This window comes from Rhinolophus ferrumequinum, chromosome 11 (assembly GCF_004115265.2).
Source record: "Rhinolophus ferrumequinum isolate MPI-CBG mRhiFer1 chromosome 11, mRhiFer1_v1.p, whole genome shotgun sequence".
Taxonomy (NCBI): Eukaryota; Metazoa; Chordata; class Mammalia; order Chiroptera; family Rhinolophidae; genus Rhinolophus; species Rhinolophus ferrumequinum.
The window spans coordinates 6,067,051-6,078,282 of record NC_046294.1 but is presented as its reverse complement, the minus strand read 5'-3'; the positions used below and the strand labels follow the sequence as shown (position 1 = coordinate 6,078,282).

General features: G+C 61.2%; 1 protein-coding gene across 2 annotated transcripts; it reads left to right on the top strand.

Moving 5' to 3' along the window:
- The first annotated feature begins 58 nt into the window (after nt 1–58).
- SIPA1 (signal-induced proliferation-associated 1) lies at nt 59–10,432 on the top strand. 2 transcript variants are annotated; one of them, XM_033121108.1, is made up of 16 exons: nt 59–147; nt 2,472–3,238; nt 3,877–4,004; nt 4,090–4,266; nt 5,202–5,376; nt 6,107–6,210; nt 6,495–6,652; nt 6,741–7,350; nt 7,691–7,965; nt 8,678–8,896; nt 9,009–9,120; nt 9,214–9,322; nt 9,412–9,513; nt 9,603–9,657; nt 9,875–9,953; nt 10,050–10,417. In XM_033121108.1, exons 2-16 carry the CDS (start codon nt 2,566–2,568, stop codon nt 10,194–10,196), a joined length of 3,123 nt encoding a protein of 1,040 aa, XP_032976999.1. In that variant the 5' UTR covers nt 59–147; nt 2,472–2,565; the 3' UTR covers nt 10,197–10,417. The 2 variants fall into 2 exon arrangements, with proteins under 2 accessions (XP_032976999.1, XP_032977000.1); XM_033121109.1 differs by having other exon boundaries at nt 95–226; nt 10,050–10,432.
- The last annotated feature ends 800 nt before the right edge of the window (nt 10,433–11,232 follow it).

Genomic DNA, 11,232 nt, shown 5'->3' with positions numbered 1-11,232 from the left:
AGCTCCGGGGCCTGCCCCGCCCCCGCCTCTGTGGCCCCGCCCACGGCTATCCCCGCCCCCAGGCGGAGCCCGCTCCGGGAGCGGTAGCGGGAGAGCCGGCAGCGGGACCCCAGCGCAGGAGGCGGCCGCCGGGCGGGAGCCCCAGAGGTACCGGCGGGCGCGGGGGAACGGAGTCACCGCGGTCGGACCGAACAGGGGAGAACGTGGCCTGGCGTGGGCCCGGGCGGTGTGTATGTGGGAAGGGGGGGGTCCTCGCCGCTTTCGCCGTCTGTACCCTCCCAACCTCCCTCGGGTCTAGCTTCAGTCCCGAGTCAGCATGTCCAGTTCCCTGCCTCCGACTAGCGGCCCCCACTCTGTCCTCTGTGTGACGGCCAGACCCGCCGATGTGCGAATGAGTGGATGCGGCGGCGCCCGACTCTTCTCGGTGGCGCTGGCGACTGCTCCTGCTGCCGGCTGCGTGCGGGATTCCCCCTGTTTTGGGGCTCCCCCTCCCCCTGGGCGGCCTCCTCCTCCCCAACCTTTGCACACCGCCCCCAGTCCTGGGCCTGGCCTGGGAGGAAACATCTGTCGCACCCCCTGGCAGCAGAAATGGGGTCATGACCTCCAGATGTGCTGGGAAGAGTCCAGCGCCTCCTCCTGGGGCGGCCAGGCCTTCCGGATCTGTGGGGGCGGGGCCAGTCCCCTTCCCCCCCAGTGACACAGGCCTGGAGGAATGTCCAGCCCTCAATGGACCCTGTGTGAAGCTGCTGGGTGGGGGGCAGAGCCCAAGAACACCCCCAAGGCAGGGCCAGAGCAAGAGCAGCCCATTGGCTGTGCGGAACACATGGAGCTCAGCCCACACGGAGAAGGGGCCTGTACAGACCCCTCATGTCCTCTCTCACCCCCACCACACACCATAGCACAGGCCCAAGAGCTTGGCACATGGAGCCAGGGCCGCATCTTCCACTACACACTTACCACATGGCCAGCTTCACTGACTTCACCCTCCATTCAATCTCCCAGCAGTGTTGAGAGGGAACAGGAATGGTTAACCCCATTTTAGAGATGAGAGAACAGAGGCTCAGGGTCAGTTTCAGAGCTTGTCCTAGGAGAAACAAGGGAGGAGGCACTCTGAGCTCTGGATGCCTAAGCTTGCTTGTTTCTGGCACTTTAGCCAAGAGGTGCACGGAGCCTCTGCCCCCACCCTTTCCTAGCCCCGCATAATGTCACTAGATGATGCACAAAGACCCACCAACATGTGCCTGCACCCCAGTGGAGGGACCCCACATCCCTGCCCCAGTGGCCAACTCCATCCTGGGTTCACCAGGGGTGGCTCCCCTTCACGTTCTCACACCCCCCTTTGCACCTGCCCCTGTCCTCGACACATTTCCGCACTTAGCAGGTCCCTGGGGCCTTGGTGTCTCAGTCTTACAGTCTGTGAGATCTTGAACCTCAGCCCAGCCCCCATCTGCCCCATACCTACACACACAAGGAAGGAGTGGGCAGGTGCAGCACTGTTTGGGCCCTGGAGATTGACAGCTCCAGGTTCAAATCCTGGCTCTGACACGGGATTGCTTCAGGCATCCCCTTATCTGGACCTCAGTTTGACCGTCTGTCACATGGGGTTCAGACCTCCCTGTCAGCATCAGTAAGGCCAGGTAGGCAGAGGTCCCCAAGGGTCCCGGTTCCAGCAAAGGAGCCTAGTCTTTGTGACTCCCTCCCCTGCCCCAGGCATGGCCACAGTAGCCTGCAAGAGGGTGAGCCAGGGCCTGTCCTTCAGGCCAGGGTGACTTGGGTCCCATGACTGAGCTGGTGTGACCCCACCACCTTCCTCAGGATGTGGGGCTGGGCAGGGGACTGAGCCCAGAGTTGAGGCCACTTCCTGTGCGAAAGGAAGTCCTCTTACCATTCCTGTTGCCCTGCCAGTGCCCCCTGGGAGCGCTTGTGTCCTTGAGGTTTTGAGGCCGTGAGGGCCAGGACATTGAGACCAGGCCTCTGGGTGCTCAGCTCTTCAGGGATCCCAGAGGAAGTGGGAGGGGCAGGGAGGAAGGTCTCTGGGGACAGGACGTCCTCCCTTTGTCAAGTGAGCAGGACTCAGACACCAGTGGCCCCAGGGGTTTCCCGTCTCAGCCGAGACAAATCATCTGCTCAGTTGGACCAGGCCTTGGTGGGGACCCTGTCAGGGCCCATGTCAAAGCTAAGGTGTGTGAGTGGGAAGTTGGGGACACTGGCAGCCCCAGGGCTGCCCAGGCTCTAAGATCCTCAGGGCCAAGGCCCCGACAACCCAGCCTCTGGCCCTGCCCAATGCTAAGCTGGAGGAGGGGGCTGGAAACCTTAGCCCGAGGCAGACGAGGAAGTGGCCAGGAAAGCGGAAGCGGCTTTGATGGTCTCGGAGGGGGCCGGAAGCCAACCCGTGTGGTGGAGGACCAGGCTGGGGGCCTGGGTTCCTGTTTTCTCCCCAGGCCCCTCTGAGCAGCCCACTCCTCCCTCAGGGCAGGAACCGTCCAGCCGGCTGGGCACCAAGCACCCAACACCGTGCCCGCCAATGTGGCCGGGCCCCCGGAGAGCCAGGTCTGCTGCACGTCCATGTGGGCCGGTGGCGCTGGGAGCCCTCGGCGGGGCACGGCCCCTGCGCCCACTGATGACCTCTTCGCCCGCAAGCTGCGCCAGCCAGCACGGCCCCCACTGACACCACACACCTTCGAGCCGAGGTCAACCCGGGGCCCACTCCTGCGCAGCGGTAGTGATGCAGGCGAGACCCGGCCCTCCACACCATCCAGCCCTCGCGCTCGTGCCCATAGTCATGAGGAGGCTAGCCGCCCTGCTGCAGTCCCCACTCGACTCTTTACTGACCCACTGGCACTGCTGGGGCTGCCAGCCGAGGAGCCAGAGCCCACCTTCCCACCAGTGCCTGAGCCCCGCTGGTTTGCCCACTATGATGTGCAGAGCCTGTTGTTTGACTGGGCTCCAAGGCCTCGGGGGACAGGGGGCCACGCAGAGGCCTGCTCTGGGACCCTGCCCTTGGCCGAGGACCAGACTGCCAGCTCGGACCTGCTGCTTGAGGCACCTGGCTTTGTGAGTGAGCTTGGGGGTGAGGGTGAGCTGGGTCTAGGTGGACTGGCAGCCCCACCTGTGCCCCCTGCACTGCCCAACGCGGCCGTGTCCATCCTGGAGGAGCCACAGAACCGAACCTCAGCCTATAGCCTGGAGCATGCAGACCTGGGCGCTGGCTACTACCGCAAGTACTTCTACAACAAAGGTGAGGGGAAGGCTACTGGCAAGGGGCAGAGGTCCCTGTCACCTGTAGTGCACACAGTAGGGCTCATGAGCTGTCCAGTCCCTGGCTATATGAAGGGTTAGGCTCTGCCTCTGGGCCAAGGCTGCCCTGCTGGGCCCAGCTTTAACCACCTAAGGGTCAACCCCAGCCTCCACTCACAACCAGGCACGCCCCTCTGCCTCCATCTAATTCATCCTCATACTTCTCTGTGCCGGGGAGAGATTTCCTATCTACGTCGCTGTGAGGTGAAAACTGAGGCCTGAAAACTCCTGCACAGGGAATCTTGGTCTCATCAGTGTCCAGAAGGGAGGGCCCCAGACGTCCTGGAGAATATGGGCCGGGTCGTGGCAAGATCTAGGCGGGGGAGCAGGCAGGCATTGGCCCCCGGGGTCTGAGGCAAGGTGTGATATGGGCGGGGACGCAGAGGGGGCGGGGCATAGGGCCTAGTGGCTAGGAGCAGGCACGTGGCTTGGTAGAATGTGGGCGGGGCTTCGTAGGGGTGGAACTTAATCTAGGGTCTGTGTCAGGTGATGATGGGTCCTAGACTGGACAGTAGTGATAGGCATGGTCCAGTGGGACTGCGGAAGCGGGACCGGTCATCCTCTGCCCGGTTCCCCCAGAACACCAGAACTTCTTCGGACTGGACGAGGTGCTGGGCCCGGTGGCAGTGAGCCTGCGGCGGGAAGAGAAGGAGGGCAGTGGTGGAGGCACTCTGCACAGCTACCGTTTCATCGTGCGAACCACGCAGGTGGGCCGGGGTCATGGGATCAGACCGCGGATTGCCTCCTCAACAACCTGTATGGAACCTGAGTGCCCCTACATCCCCTCCTCAGCTCCGGACCCTCCGTGGCACCATCTCGGAGGATGCACTGCCGCCAGGGCCCCCGCGGGGCCTGTCGCCAAGGAAACTTCTGGAGCATGTGGCGCCGCGGCTGAGCCCAACCTGCCTGCGCCTGGGCTCAGCATCACCGAAGGTGCCACGCACACTGCTCACGCTGGACGAGCAAGTGGTGAGTGGTGGCCGAGGTGCCCCAGCCCTACAGCTAGACTTGGTCTGAACCCAGCCTGCTCAGCTCCCAATACCTAGCCCTGACCCTGATCCTGAACTGGACTGTGACCCCAGGGGAGCTGGCTTTTCAGAGAGAGGGTATCAGAGGTCATCTGGAGCCTTGCCTCTCAAAATGAGGTCTAGACCAGCAGTATATCCACATCATCGGAGAGCTTGTTAGAAATGCAGAATCTTGGGCCCCACCCCAGACCTAAATGAGCCTGCACTTTAAGAAGATCCCAAGGGATTTGGGAAGGAGTTGGGGTTTCGGAGCTGGGGTGGATGTGGGACTGTAGGGGTTAGTGGGGATGAAATTAAAGTGGGGACTGGGTGTAGACAGGCTTAGTATGAAGAAAGGAGGCCAGAGCTGGAGGGGAATAGGGCTGTCTACATGAGATCACAGTACCTGGAGCTCTATACAGTTAACCCCAGATGGAAACAAGCCAGGAGCACACAGTGGAGGTGGTGTGGGGCTCAAGGCCTCCAGGGACTGGGGTGGCTGTGCCTGGGGTGCGAGGGAGGGGAGGACAGGCCAGCCTTGAGATACGATGACAATGTGAACATTAATCGGGATCGAGTGCGTCATATGCAGGGCCCTTTCCGCGAATCACCTCCTCTATGGTCACACAACCAACCCCCTCCCTGTCCCATCCCACTTGTGACCTCCTCTACCCTCCTCAGCACTGGGAGTAGGACAGACCAAACCCACTTGATAGGCGAGGACACAGAGGTCGCTTAGAGGGGGTGGTGCTCAGGGCCAGACCTCAAGGCAGCCCCGCCCCCAGGCCAGTGTCCCATCCATTCCCCAAGGCCTGGTGGGGGTGGGGCTGAAAGGGACTGAGGCCTGTGCCTTCTGCCTGTTCTCCCTCCACCGCTCCGCCCTCCCCTCCCCCCCAGCTGAGCTTCCAGCGCAAGGTGGGCATCCTGTACTGCCGGGCAGGCCAGGGCTCGGAGGAGGAGATGTACAACAACCAGGAGGCAGGACCAGCCTTCATGCAGTTTCTCAGGCTGCTGGGTGACGTGGTGCGGCTCAAAGGCTTTGAGAGCTACCGGGCCCAGCTGGACACCAAAAGTGAGGCCCAGGGAGCTGGGGGTGGGGCTGGGGGAAGACACTTGCTGAGGAACAGGCTGCCCTGGTGAGAACCAACTGCCTTGTCACTTCTCTGTCCCATATTGCCCTGCGGCTTGGGCTAGGAGCCGAGAGTTCTTTGGGTAGACTGAGGACGGGTCAAGCGCTGCAAAGGCTAAGCTGGGAGGAGGGGCTGGGACTCTCCCCAACACCCTGATGCCCTACTGCCTGAGCTGGGACCAAGAAGGTTTGGGGGCACCACTCCCTCCATCAAACACACATATTCTACCAGCTCAGCCTCCTGGGAGTGCCCCTGCCTCCCAGGGCCCCTGGAAAGGGGTTTCCATTGAGCACCTCCAGCCTGCCTTCCATCCTCTCGCTGTTCCACACGTGCTGGTGCCTGGGCCAACATTTGTCCTCTCCTAGGACATCTGCCCACCTCCCTCTTAGCAGGCCATTTCTCATTTCTGTCTTCATTCTATCTCAACACCTACCTCCACCCTGCCCCCCACCCCATCCTGACCCCAGGCTGGAGTCTGGAGCCTGTGGGGGGAGAGGAAGGGGAGCAGCCAAGGCTGAGGACTTTATGGCCTGGACATTGGTTGGTGGCAGGAAGGGGTTGTCCACCTGCTGGTTGGGGGCACAGAGGCTCCAGACTGCCGGCAGGGATGGGAGGTCAGGCCATGCAGATTCCCCTTTCTCTCCCTCTGTGTTCCCATCTCCCTGGCCACAGCGGATTCCACGGGCATGCACTCCCTCTACACCGTGTACCAGGACCACGAGATCATGTTCCACGTGTCCACAATGCTGCCTTATACCCCCAATAACCAGCAGCAGGTGTGAGGGGATTGGGATGGGGTGGGGGATGGCCAGCGGCTTCTGGGGAACCATGGATGGGTGCTGTGGGGACGGCAGTACTTGAGTATTTGAGCCTTGGCCTGACCTCTGTTGACCCACAATAACCCTTCCTGCTGGTGCCCTGCTCCCAAAGACAAACACCCCAGCCCTTCATCAGGGGCAGGTGGTGAAGCCACGGGTGTCCAGGCTCTACGTTGCTTGACTGAGGAGGAACTTGGGGAGCAGACAGGTTCCACTCACATCCTCCACCATCTCACCCCCAGCTCCTGCGGAAACGCCACATCGGCAACAACATTGTGACCATCGTGTTCCAGGAACCAGGCAGCAAGCCATTCTGCCCCACGACCATCCGCTCACACTTCCAGCACGTGTTCCTGGTGGTGCGGGCTCACCTGCCCTGCACTCCACACACCTCCTACAGGTGGGCAACTCATTTGTCCCACTCCGGCCACAGGCATGGCTTCCTGGACCCTCCCTGTTGTCCCTGACGACCGTCTCCCTCGCTGCAGGGTGGCCGTAAGCCGCACCCAGGACACCCCAGCCTTTGGACCCGCTCTGCCCCCCGGTGGAGGCCCTTTCGCGGCCAACGCCGACTTCCGAGCCTTCCTGCTGGCGAAGGCGCTCAATGGCGAGCAGGCGGCAGGCCACGCGCGCCAGTTCCACACCATGGCCACGCGCACGCGCCAGCAGTACCTGCAGGACCTGGCCACCAACGAGGTGACCACCACGTCGCTGGACTCAGCTTCGCGCTTCGGCCTGCCCTCCCTGGGCGGGAGGCGGCGAGCGCCCCCTCGGGGCGCAGGTGCCGAGCTGCAGGCGGCGGGCGCGCTGGTGTGGGGAGTGCGCGCGGCGCCTGGGGCACGGGGCGCGGCCGGAGCCCAGGCGAGCAGCCCAGACAGCGCCGAGGTGCCCTGCCTGCTGGGCATCTCAGCCGAGGCGCTGGTGCTGGTGGCCCCGCGCGACGGCCGCGTAGTCTTTAACTGCTCCTGTCGTGACGTGCTGGCCTGGACCTTCTCCGAGCAGCAGCTCGACCTGTACCACGGCCGCGGGGATGCGATCACCCTGCGGTTCGACGGCCCCCCTGGGCAAGCCGTAGGCGAAGTCGTGGCTCGCCTGCAGGTGAGACCCGGGAGCAAGGGCAGGGTACAAGGGCACTCGCTGCCCACGTCCCTCGACGCGACGGGGGCTGAGCCTGCTTTGGAACCTTTGGCTCCCGCTGCCTCTCCTGCGAAAAGAGAAAGTAGAGGGGAGCCTCCGACCCAGCCTGGGAACTTGGCAAAGCTGGGTCCTTGGGCAGGTGGCTCTGGTCTCAACCTCAGGTCCTTATCTGCCGGGTGGGTTGCTAATGCTGTCTTCAGGGGGTGTGGGAAGGTTTGTATGGCCCGGGATGGGGTCCCCAGGGTAAGATCTGGGACGGCTCCACCCCTGTCAGCCCTGTTCACGCCCCTCCCCACTCCAGCTGGTGAGCCGCGGCTGTGAGACCCGTGAGCTGGCGCTTCCTCGCGACGGCCAAGGCCGCCTGGGCTTCGAAGTGGACGCCGAGGGGTTCGTCACGCACGTGGAGCGCTTCACGTTCGCCGAAACCGCGGGGTTGCGGCCTGGGGCGCGCCTGCTGCGCGTGTGTGGCCAGACGCTGCCCAGCCTTGGTTCCGCGGCCGCGGCTCAGCTGCTGCGCTCGGCGCCCAAGGTCTGCGTCACCGTCCTGCCCCCAGACGAGAGCGGCCGGCCTCGCAGGTCAGGGCCCTGGCGCCGGACCCGGGGAGGTGGGAGGACAGGGCAGCTAATGCCTCCTGTGTCACCATTAGCATTCTCTCAAGAATTCCAGATGAAGGACTTTCCTTCCTGAGCGAATTCCATGTCTCTTAATCTCTCAGAGCCGCACTTTCCTCATGGGTAGAAAAATGATGCCAATTAGTAAAGGAGTGTGTCTGCTTTCTACTAAAACTTTATTTACAGACACTGAATTTTGAATTTTATATGTTTTCACGTGTCATGAAATCGTCTCTTGATTTAACTATTTAAAAATGTAAAAACCATTCTTAGCTTGCATTCGTACAAAAACAGGCACATCTAAAAGAAAAGAAAAAGGCAGAGGCTGGATTTGGTCCCCCAGGCAGTAGTTTTTGGATCTCTATACTACGTGGTTTACCGGTGTTGTTATTTAAATCCTCACAGCAAGATAAGAGGTCAGTAGTGTTATCCCCATTTCATAGATGGAGAAATGGATGCTCAGAGTGATTTGCCCAGGACACGCAGGCGCAGTACTGCAATTTGAACCTAGGTCTGGAAAAATGGCCCATAGCCAGGCAAACATTTTTCATTGTTCGGGAGTTTGGAGAGCTCTCCTCCTGGAAGTGAGCCTCAGACACAACTGTGAGTGGGACTGGTGATGCAGGATGCTGGGCGGGCCGTTCCTACATGAAGCTGTCCCTTCCCCCTCCCCCAGGAGCTTTTCGGAGCTGTACAGGCTGTCTCTGCAGGAGCCCAGCCGGCGGGGGGCCCCAGAGCCAGTGCAAGATGACGCCCCTCCGGTGGCCCTGATGCCCACCACGAAGCAGCTACTGCATGTGTGCCTGAATGATGGCAGTGGTCCTCCAGGGCCCGGGGACCTGGCTGAGGAGAGGACTGAGTTCCTGCACAGCCAGAACTCACCATCATCCTGCAGGTGCACCCTCTCGGCCATCCCTCTCATCCAACCAAGTGTGGCCGGGCAGGCAGGCCTCTGAAAGCAAGGGCCATGGGTGCAGCTAATGCTGAGCTGTCCCTGCTCTCCCCAGCTCCTTGTCAGATGAGGCGCCAGTCCTGCCCAACACTACCCCGGACCTCCTTCTGGCCACGACAACCAAGCCTGCAGCACCTAGTGCTGGCAAGGAGTCACCCCCCACCCAGGTGAGTAGAAACAAGGCTTTGGAGCCCAAAACGCAGAGGCGGCACTGTGGTGATGGTGGGTTCACTGCATTCATATCCATTTCTGTCCCTCAGGATGGGCCAGGCAGCCCCAGTGCTGGGGAGGACAGTGGTGACCCAGCCCCAGAGCTGAGGGCCTCCTTCCTGCCACGAACATTGTCTCTTCGGAACTCCATCAGCAAAAGTGAGTCTGGTGCAAGGTGGAGTATCAGAGGTGGGCAGAAGGGAAGCTGGCTTGGGCTTCCCTGGCTGAGCCCACCTCCTTGTGCCCAGTCATGTCAGAGGCGAGCAGTGAGACTCTGGAAGAAGAGTGGCAGTCCATCTCGGAGATTGCCTCCACTTGCAACACCATCCTGGAGTCGCTGTCCCGGGAGGGTGAGGCCACCCGGGCACTGTGGGGAGGAGCCAGGACAGGGCTCTTATTCCCTTTACCAAACTGCTCAAATGGCCCCTCTGACCCACAGGACAGCCCATCCCAGAGAGTGGAGATGCCAAGGGAACCCCAAAGTCTGATGCTGAGTAAGGCTCCCTGCCCTGATCTGGCCCCTTCACCGTGTCTGTGTGACCACCGTTTGCCCATCCACTGGACTTAAGCATTGTCCTGGGGTTCTGCTTTCACATCCACATAAGTCTGAGAAGACTGGGGTTGGGCCCCTCTCATTCAGATGGGTCTGGGAGCCAACCATGGCGCTGCCTTCCGTCTCAGTTCACTGAGTCCTGACCCCCATGTCCTCAGGCCAGAACCCGGGAGCCTGTCAGAGAAGGTCTCTCATCTGGAGTCCATGCTCAGGAAGCTGCAGGAGGACCTGCAGAAGGTGATGGGGGTGGGCGGAGGATTGGCGGGGACTCACAGGGCTGCCCCAGGAAAGGTGCTGTTCACTCTGACTCCTGCCTCCTCCCTCAATCCCCAGGAGAAGGCAGACAAGGCAGCCCTGGAGGAGGAGCTGCGGAGCCTGCGGCATAACAACCGGCGACTGCAGGCGGAGTCTGAGAGCGCAGCCACCCGCCTGCTTCTGGCCTCCAAGCAGCTAGGTGCCCCCACCACTGACCTGGCCTGAGCCTGGCTATGGACCTGCTTGGAACTGTCCAGGTCCTCAGGGCACCAGGGGCCACACTGGGCCCTGGGCCCTCTCTCCTCAGGAACTCTTCCTGCGCAGAAGCGCATTTTAGCACTGTCCCCACTCCCTGGCCCATTATTTGGTGGCAAATTTGCCCCTACCCCATTCCTGTTTTGTAAATATTCTGTGAAAAAAGGGGATTTCAGGGAGTAAAAAAGCCACTGCTATTTGTGTCTGTGTTTGGTGTTCATGACATGACAGGGGAAGGGGTTTTGCCTCTAGAGGCCCCAACCAGCAAAGCTCCCAGGACCAGTTAGAAGGGCAGGCCTTGGGGACATTGGCTCAGGTTGAGCTGGCACTCACTGAGGGGTTCTCTGAAGCTAGGCCACCCCTTGGCCTCTCTCCCACAAACATTTATTTGGTTTGTTGGGAAGCAGGTGGCCACACCCCACACCTATTTTGCTTGGTTGTTCAAGCTAGGCCCAGCTAGGCCCCTGCCTGCCCTGGAACTAAACCGGAGAGGCTGAAATCAGGGGCAGAGGGTGGACCCTGCAGGGAAGGATGGAGCTTAGGGGTCAAGGAGAGTCTGCCATACTCCCTATGATATGATAGCCTTTTCACCTTGCAAGGCCCTGTCTCCCAGTGCAGGCCCCCCCCTCCTCTCTGTCGTCACTGAGCCCCCAAGCCTGGTACTCCCTCAACCACAGGGCCAGATCTTCCAGGGCCCACTTCTAGAGGTGGTAGTGTCTGTGCCTCAATTGCCTGGGAGGTATTTCCATGTCCCGGAAGAAATCGGCCCTTCACCCACTTCTCTTCTCACCAGCCCATGACCTCTGGTTCCTCACCAGGCTGGGCCCATTCGCATGAGTGCTGTCAGGAGGTCCAAATTTGGATTTTGTGTAAACTAGTTTTCTGGATCTGAGGCCCAGACAGGGGACTGACTTGCCCAGCATCACATGCCGAGTCCAGCCCCTTCCCAGGCTGGTTGAGACTCATCCTGCTGAGACCCTGACACTGGGTCCATCCATTAACTTAG